Source organism: Hypanus sabinus, chromosome 17 (assembly GCF_030144855.1).
Source record: "Hypanus sabinus isolate sHypSab1 chromosome 17, sHypSab1.hap1, whole genome shotgun sequence".
NCBI lineage: Eukaryota > Metazoa > Chordata > Chondrichthyes > Myliobatiformes > Dasyatidae > Hypanus > Hypanus sabinus.
In genome coordinates this window covers 10,908,688-10,931,056 of record NC_082722.1, presented here as the reverse complement: position 1 = coordinate 10,931,056, position 22,369 = coordinate 10,908,688, and the positions used below count along the sequence as shown (strand labels likewise).

General features: G+C 48.4%; 1 protein-coding gene across 2 annotated transcripts in view; it reads right to left on the bottom strand.

Annotated features, from left to right (window-relative positions):
• The window catches only part of elmo3 (engulfment and cell motility 3), a 139,755-nt gene that overhangs the window by 81,855 nt on the left and 35,531 nt on the right, over positions 1 to 22,369 (bottom strand). For both annotated transcript variants that reach the window (XM_059992528.1, XM_059992526.1), the window contains exons 3-5: positions 14,013 to 14,053; positions 10,889 to 10,961; positions 3,375 to 3,425 (exon numbers count right to left, since the gene is read on the bottom strand). In XM_059992528.1, the coding sequence (XP_059848511.1) occupies positions 3,375 to 3,425; positions 10,889 to 10,961; positions 14,013 to 14,053 (165 nt within the window). The remainder of the gene's footprint in view (positions 1 to 3,374; positions 3,426 to 10,888; positions 10,962 to 14,012; positions 14,054 to 22,369) is intronic.

Here is a 22,369-nt window from a genome sequence, read left to right as displayed (position 1 = left end):
GCATGTACTTTTACAGATCAGCTTAACCTTAGACTACACTGTGCTAGCATTGACACGACCAAAATGTGAGGAGAGAGAGGTAATGTGAAACACAAAGTAATTCTAGAGTCAGAGTCAAAGAGTTATACAAAACCTTTCTTTTCAGTCCTGATGAAGGGTCTCGGCCTGAAACTTGGACTGTTAACTCTTTTCCATAGATGCTGCCAGCCCTGCTGAGTTCCTCCACCATTTATTTGTGTTGCTTTATGCAGAACAGAAACTGAGCACTTGGCCCAACTCGTTCACTTGACCAGGCTAGCCTTATTTGCCCCACATCCCTTTAAAATCCCTTTCCAATCTACATACCTGTCCAAATGTCTTTTAAATGCTGTCGTCATGCCCGCCTCTACCACTTCCTCTGGGCAGCGTGTTCTATAAATCCATCACTCTCTGTACAAAAAACTCACCCTTCTTACTTTGGGCCTATATACATATCGTGTCTCTCCCCTCCCTCTTACCCTCTCACCAAGTTAGAGGCTAAAGGGCAGATATGGAATAAGATGTGCATAAATAAATACCGGCATATACTTACAATGTAATAGCATTATAAAAAGAGGTTTAAAGTGCCATGACTGAGGTAATGCATGGAGGGGGTGGGAGGGGGAGGCTAACTAGAATGGTTGATGAGATTAACTGCCTGGGAGAAGAAATTTTAAGATGGTGTAAAGTTTTTGTTTTCATAGTACCACAACACTTTCTAGAAGGGAGCATACATGCCTACACCAAAAATGCACATGCTTGCATAGACACAAACTTACAGCACATACACAGGTAGGCCCGGACACACAGGTCTGCAAACGCATGTGTGTGTGTGCACACATATCTGTATATACACTCATACACACACATACTTCAATATAGACCTGTATACACATGCTCATACATGCACATAATTAAATATAGACCTGCACACGTACACACACCCCTGTATACACACATTCATACATGCATATAATTAAATAGACCTGTACACATACACACACACACCTGTATACACACACTCATACATGCATATACATTTGATACGGCATCAAAGACTTTTGCAAACGCACAATGGAGGACTTTCTGACTGGTTGCGTGTTATGGAGTTTGCCTGGTATGGGGACTCCAATGTACAGAATTGAAAGAGGCTGCAGAGGTTGTAGACTCAACCAGCAACACCACGGATAACACACTCCTGCCACGGAGGACATCTTCAAGAAGGTGGTATCCATCATTAAAGTCAGTTACCGTACAAGACGTTCCCTCTTCTCATTACTACCATCGGGGAGCAGGTTCATGAACCTAAAGGCCACACTCCATGTCTTCCCCTCTGCCATCCGACTTCTGAAGAGCCCATGAACACTATTCCTCTGGTGCACTATTTAATTTTGTTTTGGGCAAAAACATATCATACATCAGGTGATAATCTGATTCTGATTGAGGTGGGTTTTGAGGAATAACTGGGAGGAGTGAGGAGAGAATATCAGAGCTGCAGAAAAGGCCCACCCCACCCCCCTCTCCATGAAGGTGAATTACAGGGAAGAATGTGAAGAATGCTGAAATGAAGCATTTCTGATCTCTAGAACTGGAGAAGCAAATTCAGAAATCAGAAATGTAAAGGGACTTTGGAGTCATAGAGAAGTACAGCACAGAAACAGGCCCTTCAGTCCATCTAGTCCATGTCAGAAACTATTTAATCGCTTAGTACAGGATTTCCTAAAGGTTAGTCAATGTTAGCATTCATCTTGAGAGGACTAGAATATAAAAACAAGGATGTAATGCAGAAACTTTATAAGTCATTAGTCAGACTGCACTTGGAATGTTGTGAGCAATTTTGGTCCCTTGGATGTGCTCGCATTGGAGAGGATCGAAAGAAGTTCCATGAGAATGGTCTTAAGATTGAAAGGTATGAGGAGCTTTTGATAGCTCTGAGCCTGTACTTGCTGGATTTTAGAAGAGTGAAAGAGGATCTGATTGAAACCCATCAGATATTGAAAGGCCTGGATAGAGTGGTCACAGAGAGGATGTTTCCAATGGTGAGGGAGTCTAGATTCAGCAGGCACAGCCTCAGAACAAAATATGTCCCTTTAGAGCAGAGATGAGGAGGAATTTCTTTAGCCAGAGGATGGTGAATCTATGGAATTCATTCCTAAAGACAGCTGTGGAGACCAAGTCTTTGGATATACTTGAAGTGGAGATTGATAGGCTCTTGATTCGTGATGGTGTCAAAGGTTCTGGGGAGAATGGGGTTGAGAGGGATAATAAACCTGCATGACGGAACGGTAGAGCAGACACGATGGGTTGATGTGCCTAATCCTGCTCCAATGTCTCCTGCTCTTATGGAGGGAAGACAGGGGTAGGGAAAGCCTGAGCCCTGGAAGTGAAGACAAAGACCAGCACTGGCCAACTTGATGCAGCCAATGAAGGGCAACAGATTGGAATGGTTGGAGAGGGATCCCTGAGGGAGATGGCCAGCCTCACTTATCCACGGCTTCGTCTCCGTTAGCAGAGCGGGGCTCAACACATCACAATGGAGCCTGCCCTCCTTGTATCCATCTCACTGCCTCCAGCATTATCAAAGACACACCCTCCACAGACATTCCCTCTTCTCCCTTCTCCCGAGTACGATTCAAAGCCTAAAGGCACGTACCACTCAGCTCAAGGACAGCTTCTACCCCATTAGAGTAAATGTTTCCCAAGTACAAGATGGACTCTTGACTTGATAATCTGCCTTGTTTTACTATTTACCTGGACTGCACTCTCCCTGTAGCTGTTACACTTTATTCTGTATCATTCGTGTTTTCCCTTGTTACAGCTCACTGCACTGTGTAAGCAGTATGCATCCTTTCACCGTATCTGGCTGCACACAACAGTAATGACCCAGTTCCGATGCACTCAGAGGATCAGCACGATCCCCACAACTAGAGCAACACACACCCCTCCCTCCCCTCCGGAGGAACTCAGCAGGTCAGGCAGCATCTATGGAAATGAATAAAGAGTTGACATTTCATCGTGACATCACAAACAAATGACCTGTCATCAAAACCCAACTCAGAAGGACAGACAGAGTGTACCAGAGGCAGTTGACTCCTATGGGTCAGTGTGTTGGCAGCCACAAAATGAGAAGGGTACACAGGCACCTGCCGTAGGTGGAGTAGGGAAGCCAGGGTGGAGTTTCCTTCTTCATCTGAAATGCCGAGACAGATCCATAGGGTCGGCTTGAAAATTGTTATGCTTCTAACCCAAACTTCCTGACTGGGAAGATCCGGCTGACTGAACTGGGGAAAGTTTGTGGACACCTGAATTTGTTAACAGGAGCAGGTCTGCCGGTACTCAGCTGGGGAGGGACTTACCGGAGCCGTTGCCAGGCGCAGAATGCTGCCATTCTTAATTTCATGGCGATTCTGTAATGAGAAAATGGAGAGTGAGTTGCAGATGGGGTGGGAGGGAAGGAGAGGATCGGTGGAGGGGGGGGGAAAGTGAGGGTCCGGGGGGGGAGAGGGGCCGGGAGGTGAGGAGAGGATCCGGAGGGAGGGAGGAGAGGGTCCGGCAGAGGCAGATGCAGGATGAACCCGGAGCAGTAGGGGGAAACATACGCAGTCATATGGAGAGCATGCAAACAGACAGCACTGGAGGTCAGGATCAAACATGGCTCTCCACCCTTTAACTCCCTACGTACAGCCCCCAAAATTCAGTTTAAAGATTTAAAATATTAGCTTTATTTGTTACGTGTACACTGAAACACGCAGTGAAATGTGTCAATAGCATCAGGGATGTGCTGGGGCAGCCTTGAAGTGTTAACATGCTTCTGGCACTAACATGGCAGGCCTACAGCTCACTAGCCCTGAATGTACATGTTTGGATTGCAGGAGGACACCAGGGCACCCAGACGAAGCACACACAGTCGTGGGGAGAACATACAAACTACATACAGACAGCAGTGGGAATTGAAACTTGTTCTTACAGTTGGTGTGTTGTAAAGAGTTGTGCTAACTGCTACACTACCCTTTCCCAATCTTTACTCAATTATATTTCTGTGAGCTGGTTTCTCTTCACACCTCCAATTCATGCAGGCTCTGCAAAAACCCTTCTTGTTCACTCTTGCCCTGAATAATTGAGCCTGCCGACCTAACCTACCCTAAGACCAATCTAACTCTATTCTTCTATCATCCATGCGCCCATCTAAGTGTTTCTTATATGCCTCTAATGTATCTGCTTCTACCACCACCCCACACAAGGCATTCCACACATCCTCCACTCTGTAAAAACTTACGCCTGACACCTCCCTCCAGTCACCATCAAATTATGCTCCCTGATATTAGTCATTTCCATCCTGGGAAAAAGTCTCTGTTTGACCACTCTATTGAAGTCTCTTAACTTGTACATGTCTACGAAGTCACTCCTCACCCTCCTTCACCCCAAAGAGAAAAGCCTTAGCTCACTCAACCTATCTTCACAAGACAAGCTCTCTAATCCAGGCAGTATCCTGGTAAATCTCCTCTGCACCCTCTCTAATGCTTCCACATCTTTTCTAAAGTGAGACAATGTGCTGCAAGTTTTCATTGTACCTGTGCACACGCATACTTTTGCATTTGACAAATGACTCGATTTTGAGTTATAAAAAGAGGTTGGGTAGGCTGAGGGGGGAGTTCATAGAGGTGTATAAAATCATGAGGGGAAGAGATCCAGGTGAATGAACTCACTTTTTTCCCATGGGAACAAAATCTCCCACTTTATATGGCCTTCGTAAACCAAAAGCATTTGACTGTGTAAATTGTCCTGCCCTTTGGCAGGTAATGTCCAGTATCAGGTGCTCAGAGAAATACCTCAGGATCCTGCAGCTCTTACACAATGATATAAGTGCAACAGTCCTCAGCAACAGCAGCTCTGAAACAGCACCTTTTAAGGTTGAGACACGGGTCAAACAGGGGTGCAGCACTGCCCCAACCCTGTTTGCCATTTTCATTGCAACCGTCCTTCACTTCTCAGGCCAAGACCTCCCACAAAGAGTCCAGATTCTCTACAGGACAGATGGGGAGCTCTTTAATCTTAACAGGTTCAAGGCAAAGAGCAAGGGCAAGAGCAAGAGCTCCATCATGGAGCTCCAACATGCAGACGACAACACAATCACTGCTCGCTCTGAGGAAGATCTACAGAGCAAATGGATACCTTTGCCAGAGCATACGTTCCTGGGACTTAATCTAAACATCAAGAAAACCCAAGTCCCACACCAATCTGCTCCAGGTCCAGCTCCTAAACCTCAACCATCCAAGTTGACAACATCGCTCTGGAGAACACTGAGCATTTCCATATCTTGGCAGCCTTCTTTCTTCAAGAGCCAACATTGACCTTGAAATAAATTGCTGAATAGCCTGTGTGAGTGGAGCTTTTGCCAGGCTGAGAAAGAGGGTCTTTAGCGAACTGTAGAATGCACATCCTGATGGTCTGTTTATTGTCGCCGGTGATCTTAACCACGCGATCTTAAGTCAGTGCTCCCCAAATTCCATCAGTATGTGGACTTTGCAACGAAGGGGGAGAACGCATTGGACCTGGTCTACACAAACATCCCCGACGTGTACCGGGCAGAGCCCCGCCACCACCTCAGATGCTCAGACCACATCTCTGTTATGCTAATCCCAGCATATAGACCGCTTGTCAGGCACTCCAGACCAGTTCAGAAGCAGGTGAAAACCTGGCCGGCAGGAGCCATCTCTGCTCTTCAAGACTGCTTTGAGCACACTGACTGGCACATGTTCAGGGAGGCTGCAACCGATGGCGACTCTACCAATTTAGAGGAGTACACGGCATCAGTGACCAGCTACATCAGCAAGTGCATCGATGACGTCACTGTGTCCAAGACCGTCACTACACACTCCAACCAGAAGCCATGGATGACCACGGAGGTGCGTGCGCTGCTGAGGACCCGTGACTCCACCTTCAGAGCAGGCGACAAGGCAGCTTTAACAACAGCAAGGGCCAAACTGCCCCGAGCCATCAGAGGGGCAAAGCGTGCACATGCCCAGCTAATCCAGTTACTTCCAGGACAGTGGCGACACGCGGCGCATGTGGAAGGGCATCCAGGACATCACCAATTACAAGACAACATCACCTGACTGTGCAAGTGATGCCTCCCTCCCAAATGCGGTGAATAACTTCTACGCCCCGTTTGTGACGGAAAATGACGTGGTAGCGAGGAAGTCCACCTCTCCTGCGAATGACCAGGTGCTGTGTCTCTCCGTGGCCGACGTGAGAAGAACCCTGTGCAGGGTCAACCCACGGAAGGCTGCTGGACCAGACAACATCGCTGGTAGAGTGCTCAGAGGATGTACAGACCAGCTAGCAGATGTTCTCACTGACATCTTCAACATCTCCCTGAGCAGTGCCACCATTCCAACGTGCTTCACCATTCAACGTGCATTCCAACGGGGACCATCGTCCCCGTGCCGAAGAAGTCTTCAGTGTCCTGCCTAAATGACTACCGTTCTGTTGTGCTTACATCCATCATCATGAAGTGTTTTGAGAGGCTCGTCATGAGGCATATCAAGACCCTGCTGCCCCCCCTCACTGGACCCCCTGCAGTTTGCGTACTGTCCCAACCACTCAACAGATGATGCCATTGCCACCACCCTCCACCTGACCCTAACCCACCTGGACAAAAAAGACACGTACGTTCAGATGCTGTTCATAGACTTTAGTTCAGCATTCAACACAATCATCCCTCAGAAACTGATTGGAAAGCTGAGCCTATTGGGCCTGAACACCTCCCTCTGCAACTGGATCCTAGACTTCCTGACTGGGAGATCTCAGTCAGTCTGGATCTGGAGCAGCATCTCCAACGCCACCACACTGAGCACAGGGGCTCCCCAGGGTTGCATGCTCAGTCCACTGCTGTTCACTCTGCTGACCCACAACTGTGCTGCAACACACAGCTTGAACCATATCATCAAGTTTGCCGATGACACGATCGTAGTAGGTCTCATCAGCAAGAACGACGAGTCAGCTTACAGAGAGGAGGTGCAGCGGCTAACAGACTGGTGCAGAGCCAACCTGTCTCTGAATGTGAACAAAACAAAAGAGATGGTTGTTGACTTCAGGAGGGCACGGAACAACCACTCCCCGCTGAACATCGACGACTCCTCAGTAGAGATCGTAAAGAGCACCCAATTTCTTGGTGTTCACCTGACAGAGTATCTCACCTGGTCCCTCAACACCAACTCCATAGCAAAGAAAGCCCAACAGCGTCTCTACTTTCTTTGAAGGCTGAGGAAAGTCCACCTCCCACCCCCCATCATCATCACATTCTATAGGGGTTGTATTGAGAGCATTCTGAGCAACTACATCACTGCCTAGTTTGGAAATTGCACCATCTCGGATCGCAAGATCCTGCAGCGGATAGTGAGGACAGCTGACAACACCATCGGGGTCTCTCTTCCTGCCATCACGGACATTTACACTACATGCTGCATCTGCAAAGGAAACAGCATTATGAAGGACCCCATGCACCCCTCATACAATCTCTTCTCCCTCCTGCCGTCTGAAGAGTCGTTAGAAGATTGAGGGGGGATCTTATTGAAACGTATAAAATTCTAAAGGGATTGGACAGGCTAGATGCAGGAAGATTGTTTCCGATGTTGGGGAAGTCCAGAACGAGGGGTCACAGAGGACCGAGATGAGGAAAAACTTCTTCACACAGAGAGTGGTGAATCTGTGGAATTCTCTGCCACAGGAAACAGTTGAGGCCGGTTCATTGGCTATATTTAAGAGTAAGTTAGATATGGCCCTTGTGGCTAAAGGGATCAGGAGTAATGAAGAGAAAGCAGGTACAGGGTTCTGAGTTGGATGATCAGCCATGATCATACTGAATGGCGGTGCAGGCTCGAAGGGCCGACTGGCCTACTCTTGCTCCTATTTTCTATGTTTCTATGTCTGGGAAAAGGCTCTGAAGCATCCGGGCTCTTACGACCAGACTATATAACAGTTTCTTCCCCCAAGCTATCAGACTCCTTAATACCCGAAGCCTGGACTGACACCTTGTCCTATTGTCCTGTTTATTATTTATTGTAATGTCTGCACTGTTTTTGTGCACTTTATGCAGTCCAGTGTAGGTCTGTAGTCTACTGTAGCTTTCTCTGTGTTTTTTTAAAAATTATTACTTAGTTCAGTCTAGTTTTTATACTGTGTCATGTAAACCATGGTCCTGAAAAACATTGTCTCATTTTTACTATGCACTGTACCAGCAGTTATGGTCGAAATGACAATAAAAGTTGACTTGACTTGACTTGAAAGATCGGGATATCAAGATGAACGCTAAGCTTCTGGTCTATAAAGCAATGAGTGATCGCTGATGATGAGATGATGACATGCTTAATTTTAAAAATTATTTATTATAAATATTTTATCCTCAGTGCCTCATAATTGATTACAATGATCATGTAATCGCCTCATCTCTTGCTAACCCACCGTTCTCTTAAACTTAGCTGGAAGCATGTTATTATCATTGAAAAGTAATGTGGCATTTCTGAATTGGACATATATATCATGAGAAATCTGAAGACATTGTGTTATTTCCAGGCCTGCCTCCCCTATTATTGCCAGTCACTATTGTAGAGCAGTTAGCTAGTATGATCCCTATACTCTAATCACACAGTGATACAGTTGCTGTGAGTTACCGTACACTGATCAATGGGGGTAAATTTCAAAATCTGTCCTTTTGAATGGCCTTGACTGCAGTTTTCTAGGGTACAGCCCAAACATGATATCGCTGCCCCACTTTGTGTACCTTCAGGACGAGAGTCAGGTTTTCCACTGAGCTATGATGATGTCATGCTTTCCCCTTTATTCATCGCAACAATTGAGGTTAGACTTCAACAAAAAATTATTGATCATAGACATGAATCCATAATGAGACTGGCAGAAGTAAACCAAATAAAAATGAAGTGTAGACAGTAAAGTGTGGAGTATCTGAAATAGGGATTTATATCAGCACCAAGCAACCAACAGCAGCCAATGGTCTGTTGTGTGAAAATGTTTTTCAAATGAGGCAATGAAACCATCCAGATCTCTTGAACATTTGAAGAGAATACACTCTGATAAAGCAAACAAGAACTTGGCTTATTTTCAGTTACTTTGTGGAAACTTTCAGAAACTGAAAAAACTTCAAAACGCGTGTACTTAACAAAATAGCAATGGGATACATGCTGCATTGCTCATTGCTGAATCTGGAAAGCCCCAAATGGAGAAGAACTGATTCTGCCAGCAATAAGGGAGGTTCTGAGTAGTTTTGCATTAGTCAACAAACCAAATAATTACAATTATTCTGCTCATTGACAACTGTTTTCAAAGATGAACAGATGAAATGTCTGAGAATGTGGAAGATACATTGTGCAACATGCTTAGCACAACAGAATTTGCTCTGCAGTTGGATGAGTCAATGTTGTCAGGCAATGAAACTTTTCTTCTTAGTTATGCTCAGTTCATAAAAGATGAAAGCATGGTTCAAGAGTTGATAGTCACAAGTGGACTAGAAACAGAAATGAAGGGGGCAGTCAATATTTCAGATTGTTGAGCAATTTTTCAAAGAGGACATTCCACTCACCAACATTCTTTGAAGACTTGAAAGCTTCATTCACTAATCAACAAGAATATTAGGTATGACATTACTTATTTGACAGAATTATTTGCAAAGTTTAATGAAATTAGTCTTCAATTGCAAGGAAATTATGTGAATCTTAGAGTCAAATGGGTCATGTCCACATTTCTGTCCAAGTTAACCCAGTTTAAGTGCAACATTAGCCATTGCAAGCTTTTCCAATGTCCCAGCCTCTCTGAATTGGAAAAGAAAGGAAGAATACCAGATGATGATCTTCAAGTACACTGTGCCCACTAGTGTGAGCTGCAAAAAGACGTGACAGAGAGATTAGAGGATCTTCTCCCAACTGGGTAATAGATGCATTCCTGATCACCTGCAATGAGGAACTAGCTGGTAAGATGGAAGAAGAACTGGTCTCAGTGAAATTCACTGAGCTGAAACCAAGGTTCAAATAAATCATATCAAGACTATGAGGAGGTTGCTGGGACAGGCAGCAGATGAAGGCTATGGGAGTGGTGAGTTTGATAAGGCAGTTGGTGGGGGCAGTGAGGGGGGGGGGAAGAGATTACTGGGACATGGGAGGACTCCTGGAGGTTGCAAGGACAGGTAGTGTTGGGGTGGATAAATGGACAAGGAGAAGTACTACAGGTGACCTAAGGGCACTGGTACAAAAGGTCATGGCTCGTTCCAGAACTGTAGTTGCAGTCATTCACTTCAATATCTCCGAAGAGATACACTTTGCTCACTTAGACTAATGCCTGACATCCAGAGCACACCTACCCCTCTGACTGAGGGTGAAGGGGAAGATACTCAGACAAGCTCCCGACCACCATAAAACCCACACACAACCCCATCCCTCACCCCTCCAGTGCCCCTCACTGTTTCTGTGATGTATCTGTATCCCACTTCTGGTCTCACCCAGTGCCCCTCACCGTTTCTGTGATATATCTGAACCCCCCCTCCTGTCTCACCCAATGGCCCTCACAGTTTCTGTGATGTATCTGAACCTCCCTCCTGTCTCACCCATCGCCCCCCCACCGTTTCTGTGATGTATCTGAACCCCTCCCGTCTCACCCAGTGCCCCTCACCATTTCCGTGATGTACCTGAACCCCTCCCGTCTCACCCATCGCCCCTCACTGTTTCTGTGATGTATCTGAACCCACCCATCGCCCCTCATCATTTCTGTGATGTATCTGAACCCCTCCCGACTCACCCATCGCCCCTCACCGTTTCTGTGATGTATCTGAACCCCTCCCGTCTCACCCATCGCCCCTCACCGTTTCTGTGATGTAGCTCTGTATTCCATCTGTGTATTGCAGTGCGAACTGCTCCGGATTATTCTTGTTCCACCTTGACGTGACGGACAAAGAAATCGGCATTACATTTCATCCCTTCAAACCTCACCTACTAGGTGCTTGCAGTGAACTGGTTATTAACAGCTGGGCAGATTATCAATGATAACTCAAACACAGGCTGTTTTCCTGACGTGTGGTTGGCCAGTGCGGGTAAGTAAGGAGTGTTCTGGATAACGGAGAGAGTGATCGTGCCCCAGACCTCAGCCAGCTCTCCAAGCAGGTCCCATGTAGACAGGGTATTCAGTGCTGAGGCTGCTCAGGGCAAATGTGGCTGGGTCAGAGGGCTGACGGTGGCGGAGGTGGGGTGGCGAGAGGTTGATGGGGCACTTGGTGGATTGAGGGTAGTGTCGGGACACACACGGAGGAGGTGTATGTTGAGGTTGATGGGATAGGCAGCCAAGAGTAGGTTGATTGGAGAGGCAGCAGGTAGAATGGCTGGTGGGACAGGTGGTGGGGAGTGGGGGAGGCTAATGGGACTGATGGCGAAGGTAGGGGAGGGAGGAGGTTAATGGTACAGCCACGGGAAGGATGGAGAGTTTGTCAGGACAGGAGGGAGGGGGTGAGGTTGCAGGAAAGAGTCCAGGGGAGCTCGGTGGGACAGGTAGCCTGGATTGTTTGGGCGATTCAGATGACTAGGGGCAGAGGTACAAGCCAATGTGGCTCCAAATGTTGCTATCATACACTTCAATGTTTCCAAGGCAACACAGTGCCCAGGGTGCCCATGGTGTTCACAGACTCAGGTCTGATACCTGGAAACTGCCTCCCCTCAGAACAGGAAGGCAAATCAGTGCAGGGGAACCGTGCTCAATGTGTGCTTGTCATTGGGGTCACCTGTGTGGTGCTGCTCAGCAAAGCCTGGAGCTGAATGATGGCTCTGTGGCCCTCCACCCTACTCTTTGGTGTGAGGAAGAGACTGGGTGTAGCCCTCACACTGGTGTTGGTGACAGCGTGGTCTGACTGCTGCTATCTGTCAAAGCCACTGACTCAAACCTCTAGTGACCCGAGCCTCGATGCTGTCTATGTGGAGTTTGCTGTGACAGTGTAGGTTGCCTCCTATAACCCAAAGTCATGCAGGCTGGTGGGTTAATTGGCTGCTCAGGTTTAACTGGGGGAGATGATGAGGTATACAAGAGGGAATGGCTCACAGGCAAATACTCCCATCATAGACTCAATGAGATGAATGGCTGCTTTCAATGTTATAGGAAAAAGAATATTCAAAGGGACAGAGCATTTCCTCAGTACTTACTGTAAAAGTACACTGCTATATCTATCAATCTACTGTTAACATCAGAGATGGGAAAACTCCCTGTCATTGCTGGTTAGTCGCTGGTCTCCAATCACCTACTCAGCGACATCCAGCTCAGATTTCACCAGAAATACCCAGCTCTGCATTTTGATTCAAACATGGCTAGTGGAAATAAAATCCCGAAATACAGTGTGAGCAATTTCCTTCAGCATCAAGGAAGTATTTCACTAAAGGGGGCATCAAGCAGCCCCATTAAAGTGGAGACAGTGGAAATTGAGGGGGTAGTTTACTCATGCAGAAGATGGTGTTGTGGTTGTTGGTGGGGTGGGGGGAAGCAGTCATTCCAGCCCAGGCTTTCACAGGCAGGGGTCTTCAGGGCAGTCTGATCTCCCCAACCATTTTCAGCTGCTTCCTCAACAAGCTCCACTGCATTGTACGGACAGGATTAGGGAGGCTCACAGGGGACTGCACTATGCTCAATCCCATTTGCATCAGTGAACGACGCAGCCCATGCCTGCATGACAACCTTTGGGGCTGATAGGTGGCAAGCAAAGTTCCTTCACACAAGTATCTGAGAAAGTCCCATTGACTCTGAAGGAATGGGTCAAGCATCTCCAAATCAAAGAGCTGAGTGGCTTGGAGATGATATTTCCCATGCAGTTGCTGCCCTTAACTCTCCCTTACTGAGCCACCTCTTTTCTGGACTACAAAGGTTTTACCATCTGCTCATCCAGTAGCCGATCTAAAATATCAGTGGAAACCACATGGATACAAGATCAGGTAAAGTACTCTTGACACTGCAAATCCTTCCCACCATCTACGAGGCACAGCCAGGAGAATTCTGGAATACTCTGCACTGCTTAAGTAAATGGAGTTCCATTACTCTCAGGAAACTCAGCACTAATTAAGCAGCCAGCTTGATTGGCACACCATTCACCACATTAAATGTACACCCCCCTACACCACCTGTACACCATGGCTGCAGTGGGCACCCCTTACAAAACGTACACACCTGGGCTATCCCAACAGCACCTCCCAAACCTGCAACCTCTATCATCTGAAAGGAAAAGGGCTTCATTAACAAGGGTCATCATCACAGGTTCAGCTCCATGTCAGACACCTATTCTGACTGAAGTTTAAAGTCAAGTCAATATTAAGGTCACCATATACTACCTTCAGATTAACTTTCTTGAAGGTGTTCACAGTAGAACAAAGAAATACAATAAAATCAATTAAAAACTACACAAAAAGACAATCAACCAATGAGCAAAAGAAAAGCAATCGGTGCAAATACAAAAATAATTAATACTGAGAACATGAGATGTAGAGACCTTGACCGTGAGCCTATAGGTTGTGGATAATTCAGTGTTGAGGTGAGAGAAGTTATCCATGCTGGTTCAGGAGCCTGATGGTTGGAGAATAACAACTCCTGAACCTGCTGGTAATATTTCCTGGACTTGGAAATATTATCCAAAACACTAAAGATTCTGTTAATGCTGGACATGTATAGCAGCGCACAAAAAAATGCTGCAGGAACTCAGCAGGTCAGACAGCATCTCTAGATAGGAACAAACAGCATCTAAAGGGAATATAATCACTAGTCCTTCAACCTCACTGGTTCAGGTGGTTTCCAGGATCCGGGATTAACCATGATGGAACAGCAGAGCAGACTCGATGGGCTGAATGGCCTAATTCTGCTCTCATGTCTTATAGTCTTTGACTGAAAGATTCCTATTTTAGCATCCTGTGCTGCTGGCTATATATTCCCCAGAACTCAAAACACTGGCAGCAGGTACTTACACATCACAGACTTCCTTCAGTACTGTTGATAGAGGCTTTTTCTGTTGGGTTCAAAGAGAAAAGTAAAATTGTTAGTCAGCATCAAGATAGAATACGCAATACACGATAGAACACACAAGTCATACAAAATTGTGTCGCAGGGAAATGCTTCTCTGTATCTGAACTCCTTCAATTTGCCTCAACTTCCTTTACTTTTATTTGCTCACAGTCCAACACCCTTCACAGACTTTGTCCACAGGCCTCCACCTCCTCTTTCATACACCCCACTTGCAGTAACTGACTCCTATTCACATGCTTGTACTCAGTGTCAGCAAAACCAAGGGACTGATTGCAGACTTCAAGAACATGAACGTGCGCCAGTCCTCATTGAAGAATCTGCTTCAGGAGGAGTACGTGAGCAGCTTCAAGCTCCTGACGGCCAACATCTCAAGAGCATCCAACCTTGGCTCAGCACATAGATACAGCCATGAAGGTGCACCAATATCCCTACTTTCTTACAAGCTTAAGGAGTTCAGAATGTCATCGAAGACTAACAAACGTCTACAGATGGACAGTGGAGAGCACTCTGACTGGCTTGGTAAGGAATGCCCAGTGCAAAGGAATACAAAAGGCTACAGGAATAATGGACGTGGCCAGTTTTTTCACAGGTACAGCTCTTCCCACCATTGAGGATGTCTACAAGAGGATACATCGCAGGAAGGCAAGATGCATCGTCAGGGACTCTCCCCCAACCATTAGGGCCATGCCCTCTTGTCGATGCTGCCACCTCAACAGGTACAGGACCCACACCTCAAGGTCCATCATCAGGGACACCCCCCCCCCCACTGTTTTTATAGTGTAAGTAATCTAGCATGACTTGTTTGACATGTTGCCGCAGAATATGGAGCATCCTCCCCGGATACACCAAGGCTCAGTTTGGCAATCGCTCTGCACAAACTGCAGAGAGCTGTGCACACAGATCACATGAACCAGCCTCCCCTGCATGGACTCTGTCTGCACTTCCTGCAGCTTTGGCAGAGCAGCCACCATCAAAACCTCCGCCCACTGCAGATATTCTCCCCTCCCTCCTCATTTTATGCAGAAAATTGAAAACACATACCAGCAGATTCAAGGACAGCTTCTATCCCACTGTTTAAAGACTATTGAACAGTCCCTCAATATGCCTCTTGATCTCACCTTATTATGCCTTGCACCCTACTGTCTCACTGCACTGCACTCTCTGTCTCTATAACACTTCATTCTGAGTTCCCTTATTGCTTTTCTCTGAATGACCTCAGTGCACTGATTTGACAATGATCTGTGTGGATGTCATGCAAAACAACATTTTTCATTGTACATGTGACAATAACAAACCAATTTGCTGAATTACATTGTGTGTAGTGTATGTTAGTTTAAGTCATGTATAATTTATCTTAACTTAAGTCTATGTTAACTTACATTTTTACTGTACTGTGCCATTGTTGTGTAAACTTTCATAGCATTTATACTCTGAGTTTACGTGCCTCTGACAACGAACTTCAACTTGACTTTGCAGTGGTACAAACTCAGATCCAATATCCTGGGTATTGAGCTTAAAAGCCATCAGAGCTCAGCCCAGCTGACCCCTCCAGCTGAGATTCGGCTCGTTCAGAATCAGAACCATTTATCATCACTGACATATGCCGTGACATTTGTTGTTTTGTGACAGTAGTACAGTGTGAAACATAAAAAGTTACCGAAAAGTTACAATAAGAAATTTAAAAATGATAAATAAGTAGAGCAGAATGACAGCAAAATATTGAGGTAGTGTTCATGGACCAATCAGGAATTTGATTGCGGAGGGCAAGAAGCTGATGGTAGCAGTGAGAAGAGGGCATGTCCCAGATGGTGGAGATCCTTAATCATGGACCCTGACTTTTTGAGACACCACCTTTTGAAGATGTGCCCTATGGTGGGGAGGCTCGTACCCATGCTGGAGCTAGCTGAGTTTGTAACCCTTCACCGTTTTTTTGTATCCTATGGATTGACCCCTCCGTATCTAACAGTGAGGCAGCCAGTCAGAAAACTCTCCCTGGTACATCTATAAAAATTTGCTAGAGTCTTTGGTGACCTAACAAATCCCTTCGAGCTCCTGTGAAATATTGCCACTGGAATACAATTGTGGAAAATAGGGAAGAGCAGTCAAAGAGGCCCAACCTTCTCAGACTGGTATCCTGCAAAACTCTTCTTTAGGAAAAGATCAAGGTTCGCATTCCTGTGAAACTCAGATCTAATCCCCAACTCTGCACACACACACAGCATGAAAGAACCGTGGGGAATACTGACAAGCCTTTAGACTCCAAACACAATGAACAACCTCCATCGAAATGTAGTAACAAAACTGGGGGAACTACCTGTTCCCAATTTTGCTTTGCTGCTTTTCAGTTCTTGAGCTGAACTGAGAGGTTGTAGCGTGTGCTACACTGAGAGGTTGTAGCGGTGTGCTACACGCTAAAATTACGACACGGAGTCGTACTGCAGTCGAAGGAAAAAAACTTTATTCGAAAACTTCAGCCTCACTTTAAGCCTCTGTCAACCGGCCCCCCATGGCGCGGAGGCTCCAAAGCTCTGTGCTCGCAAACCCCCGTAGGCTATCTAATTGTGAGTCGGTTCGGATAGCTAAAATTACGACACGGAGTCGGTAACTGCAGTCGAAGGAAAAAACTTTATTCGAAAACTTCAGCCTCACTTTTAAGCCTCTGTCAACCGGCCCCCCATGGCGTGGAGGCTCCAAAGCTCTGTGCTCGCAAACCCCCGTAGGCTATCTAATTGTGAGTCGGTTCGGATACGCTAGGAAATGGGTCGCCACATAACCCCCCCCCCAGAACCGGCGATACACCCCCCAATGTCCACAGTCTGGGCCAGAACCTGCTTGGGAGGTCGGCCTCTGCACCGGAAACTCGGCCGGTTGCGCCAGGTCCACATGGGCCGGCTTGAGGCGGTCCACCGTGAAAACCTCCTCCTTCCCCCCAACGTCCAGCACGAACGTGGACCCGTTGTTCCGGAGCACCATAAACGGCCCCTCGTATGGCCGCTGCAGCGGTGGCCGATGCCCGCCCCTTCGTACAAACACAAACTTACAGTTCCGTAGGTCTTTGGGTACGCAGGTCGGGTGCCGCCCATGCTGTGAAGTGGGTATGGGGGCCAGGTTACCGAGCTTCTCGCGAAGTCTGCCCAGGACTGCTGCGGGTTCTTCCTCTTGCCCCCCTGGGGCTGGTAGGAACTCCCTGGGGATGACCAGGGGCGCGCCGTATACCAACTCGGCCGACGAGGCGTGCAGGTCGTCCTTGGGCGCTGTGCGGATGCCGAGTAGGACCCAGGGAAACTCGTCCGCCCAGTTGGCTCCTCGTAGGCGGGCCATGAGGGCCGACTTCAGGTGACGGTGGAAACGCTCCACTAGCCCGTTCGACTGTGGGTGGTAGGCAGTTGTGTGGTGCAGCTGAGTCCCCAAAAGGCTGGCCATAGCTGACCACAGGCTGGAGGTGAACTGGGCGCCTCTGTCGGAGGTAATGTGGGCTGGTACACCAAAGCGAGATATCCAGGTGGCGATCAGGGCTTGGGCGCAAGATTCGGAGGTGGTGTCGGTGAGCGGGACCGCCTCTGGCCATCTTGTGAACCGGTCCACGATAGTCAGGAGGTAACGCGCTCCGCGCGACACTGGCAGGGGGCCCACGATATCCACATGAATGTGGTCGAAACGCCGGTGGGTGGGATGGAACTGCTGCGGTGGGGCTTTGGTGTGCCGCTGCACCTTGGCCGTCTGGCAGTGCATGCACGTTCTAGCCCATTCACTGACCTGTTTGCGGAGTCCGTGCCAAACGAACCTGCTGGAAACCATCCGGACAGTTGTCCGGATGGAGGGATGCGCCAAGTTATGAATGGAGTCGAAAACGCGGCGCCGCCAGGCTGTCGGGACGACCGGATGGGGCTGGCCGGTGGCGACGTCACAGAGTAGGGTCCTCTCACCCGGGCCCACGGGGAGGTCCTGGAGCTGCAGACCGGAGACTGAGGTCCTGTAACTCGGAATCTCCTCATCCGCCTGCTGTGCCTCTGCCAGCGCCTCAAAGTCTACCCCTTGGGAAAGGGCATGAACGGTAGGGTGAGAGAGCGCATCCGCCACGACATTGTCCTTACCCGAGACGTGCCGGACATCCGTCGTGTATTCAGAGATGTAGGACAGGTGGCGTTGCTGGCGGGATGACCAGGGGTCGGATGCTTTCGTAAACGCAAAGGTAAGCGGTTTGTGGTCCGTGAACGCGGTGAAGGGCCGACCTTCTAGGAAGTACCTGAAATGCCGGATTGCCAGGTAGAGCGCCAACAGTTCCCGGTCGAAAGCACTGTACTTGAGCTCGGGTGGTCGCAGGTGTTTGCTGAAAAACGCCAGGGGTTGCCAGCGACCTGTGATGAGTTGCTCCAGCACCCCACCGACTGCCGTGTTGGATGCGTCCACTGTGAGGGCGGTAGGGGTGTCCATTCTGGGATGTACTAGCATTGCGGCGTCCGCCAAAGCTTCCTTCGTTTGAACGAAAGTGGCGGCGGACTCCTCGTCCCAGGTAATGTCCTTGCTCGGACCCGACATCAGGGCGAACAGGGGGCGCATGATCCGGGCAGCTGAAGGGAGGAAGCGGCAGTAGAAATTGACCATACCTACGAATTCCTGAAGGCCTTTGATCGTGGTGGGTCGGGGGAAGTGGCGGACCGCATCTACCTTAGCGGGCAGAGGGGTTGCCCCGTCTTTAGTAATCCTGTGGCCCAGGAAGTCAATGGTATCAAGTCCGAACTGGCATTTGGCAGGGTTGATTGTAAGACCGTACTCACTCAGTCGGGCGCAGAGTTGACGGAGGTGGGACAGATGCTCCTGACGACTGCCGCTGGCTATGAGGATGTCATCCAAATAGATGAACGCGAAGTCCAGGTCCCGTCCCACCGCGTCCATTAACCGCTGGAACGTCTGTGCGGCATTCTTCAGGCCGAACGGCATGCGGAGGAACTCGAAAAGGCCGAATGGGGTGATGAGAGCCGTTTTGGGGACGTCGTCAGGATGCATTGGGATTTGATGGTATCCCCGGACGAGATCTACCTTGGAGAAGATCCGTGCGCCGTGCAGGTTTGCCGCAAAGTCCTGAATGTGCGGCACAGGGCAGCGGTCCGGTGTGGTAGCCTCGTTCAGCCTGCGGTAGTCGCCGCAGGGTCTCCAGCCCCCCGTCGCTTTGGGCACCATGTGCAGGGGGGAAGCCCATGGGCTGTCGGACCGCCGGATGATCCCCAATTCCTCCATCCTCTGGAACTCCTCCTTCGCCAGTCGGAGCTTGTCCGGGGGAAGCCGCTGAGCACGGGCATGGAGGGGTGGTCCCTGGGTCGGGATGTGGTGCTGTACGCCGTGCCTGGGCATGGCTGCTGTGAACTGCGGTGCCAGAACCGATGGGAACTCCGCCAGGACCCTGGTGAAGTCGTTGTCGGACAGCGTGATGGAGCCGAGGTGAGGGGCCGGCAACTGGGCTGCACCCAGGGAGAACGTCTGAAAGGTCTCGGCGTGTACTAGTCTCTTCCTGGGCAGGTCGACCAGCAGGCTGTGAGCCCGCAAAAAATCCACACCCAGAAGCGGTTGGGCTACGGCGGCCAGTGTGAAGTCCCACGTGAACTGGCTGGAGCCGAACAGTAGCTGCACCTGGCGGGTGCCATAGGTCCGTACGGTGCTGCCATTCACGGCCCTCAGGGGGGGACCCGGTGCCCCGCTGCGGGTGTCGTAACTCGTTGGAGGTAAAACGCTGATCTCAGCCCCAGTATCGACCAAAAACCGGCGTCCCGACCTTCTATCCCACACATACAGGAGGCTATCCCGATGGCCAGCCGCCGTAGCCATCAGCGGCGGCTGGCCCTGGCTTTTCCCGGGAACTCGCAGGGCGGGCGACAACGGCGGGCTTCTGCACCCCACCGCTGGTGGTAGAAGCACCAGTGTTCATTGGGCCGGGGGTTGGCGGGCTCTGCGGCCGGGCCTGGACTGGTTTGCTGCCGGGAGCGGGGCTGGGAGATCCGTGCGATGGACGCCCCGCTCACCTTTTTGGCGTTCCACAGCAAGTCCGCCCGGGCTGCCACCTTCCGGGGGTCACTGAAATCCGCGTCGGACAGCAGCAGGCGGATGTCCTCGGTTAGCTGCTCCAGGAATGCCTGCTCAAACATGAGGCAGGGTGTGTGTTCGTCGGCGAGAGACAACATCTCATTCATTAAAGCCGATGGAGGTCTGTCGCCCAAGCCATCCAGGTGCAGTAAACGGGCAGCCCGCTCGCGCCGTGAGAGTCCGAAAGTCCTGAGGAGCAGGGCTTTGAATTCCGTGTACTTGCCGTCTGCCGGGGGCGACTGTACGAACTCCGCGACCTGGGCCGCTGTGTCCTGGTCGAGGGAGCTCACCACGTAGTAGTAGCGGGTGTCTTCTGAGGTGATCTGGCGAACGTGGAATTGGGCTTCGGCTTGCTGGAACCATAGGTCCGGGCGCTGTGTCCAGAAACCTGGCAGTTTCAACGAAACCGCATGAACAGAGGCGGCGTCGGTCATTCTGGTCCAAAAATCGTTTGGACTGTCGGGGTCACCAATTGTAGCAGTGTGCTACACGCAGTGCTAAAATTACGACACGGAGTCGGTAACTGCAGTCGAAGGAAAAAACTTTATTCGAAAACTTCAGCCTCACTTTTAAGCCTCTGTCAACCGGCCCCCCATGGCGCGGAGGCTCCAAAGCTCTGTGCTCGCAAACCCCCGTAGGCTATCTAATTGTGAGTCGGTTCGGATATGCTAGGAAATGGGTCGCCACAAGGTCACACTTGTGGTGAGACCACTTTCACAGAACAGCACTATAAAGCCAAGTTTATTATCAAATGTACAGATACCTTACAGGCACAAGACATCATATAAGCAGCATTCACTTGAAACACATACACAAGACATTCTGCAGATGCTGGAAATCCAGAGAAACACACACAAAATGCTGAAGAACTCAGCAGGTCAGGCAGCATCTGTGCAGAGGATTAAACAGTCGATGTTTCAGGCCGAAAATCTTCATCAGGATCCATAAATTACACTGAACAACAAATATTTTGCTTCCTGAATACTTCTGGGTGTATCTTATGGATTTTGGGCTGCTGATAATGAAAATCACCATGAAATTTCCCCATCATACTCTATATTTTGAAATCACATATAATTGTTATTTCAATGCATAATTCCAGTAGGAATAACTGATGTCAAGATTAAGGAAAAATAAAAACACAAAATGCTGGCAGAACTCAGCAGGCCAGACAGCATCTATGGGAGGAGGTAGTGATGATGTTTCAGCCCGGCATCTGCAGATTCACTCGTGTTGCCTCAAGATTAAGGAAGGCATTTTTGTTGGTCCACAAATCGAACAGGTTACTAATGACAGGCAACTTGAAATACTTCTAGTTGGACTGGAGAAAATCACATGGAAGGTAATCAAGGATGTCACTGAAATTTTTTTTTGGCAACTACAGAGCACCAAATTACATGCAGCTGCTTGACATGTTTCAATCATATAAAATCATCAAGTGCAACATGTCACTGAAGATTCATTTTCTGCATTCCCATTTAGACTTCTTCCCTACAAAGGAAGTACAGAGGAGATGAAAGGGGTAAGGTTTTGTTTTAAAAAAACGCAGAGAGTGGTGAGTGCATTGAATGGGCTGCCAACAATGGTGGTGGAGGCGAATATGATAGGGTCTTCTAAGAGATTCCTGGACAGGTATGTGGAGCTATGGAAAAATTGAGGGCTACTGGTAACCCTAGATAATTTCTAAAGTAAGGACATATTTGGTGCAGCTTTGTGGGCCAAAGGGCCTGTATTGTGCTCTAGGCTGTCTATGTTTCTACTTTTCTAAATCTTGGCACTGTCAATGACAAGCATGGTGAAAAGTTTCACCAGGACATTGTGGTCATGGAGACACCGTAGCAGGGCAACTGGAATCCATCAATGCTGACTGATCATTGTTAGACATTTAAGCAAGAAGCCTCTGACACTGAATACAAATGGAAATCATCAACGAAACATTTTAGCTTAGTTGAACTATTGCAAAGCATCAACATCATTATGCAATGAAACACGTGACATTCAATAGAAGTTAATTTCTTGTTTCTCCAGATCCCTATGTGATACAAGTAGTCTGAAATTATATTTATGTTCAGCTTCAAGTGGTCTATCATAAACAAAAAAAAACAAACCAAGGAAGCAATGCTTTTGAAAAAAATTGTTGTCCAGTGTTATACACAAGATTGAACATAGAACAAAACAAAAATGTCCAGTTTAGTGCAAAGTGATGAAAGTAGTCATATTA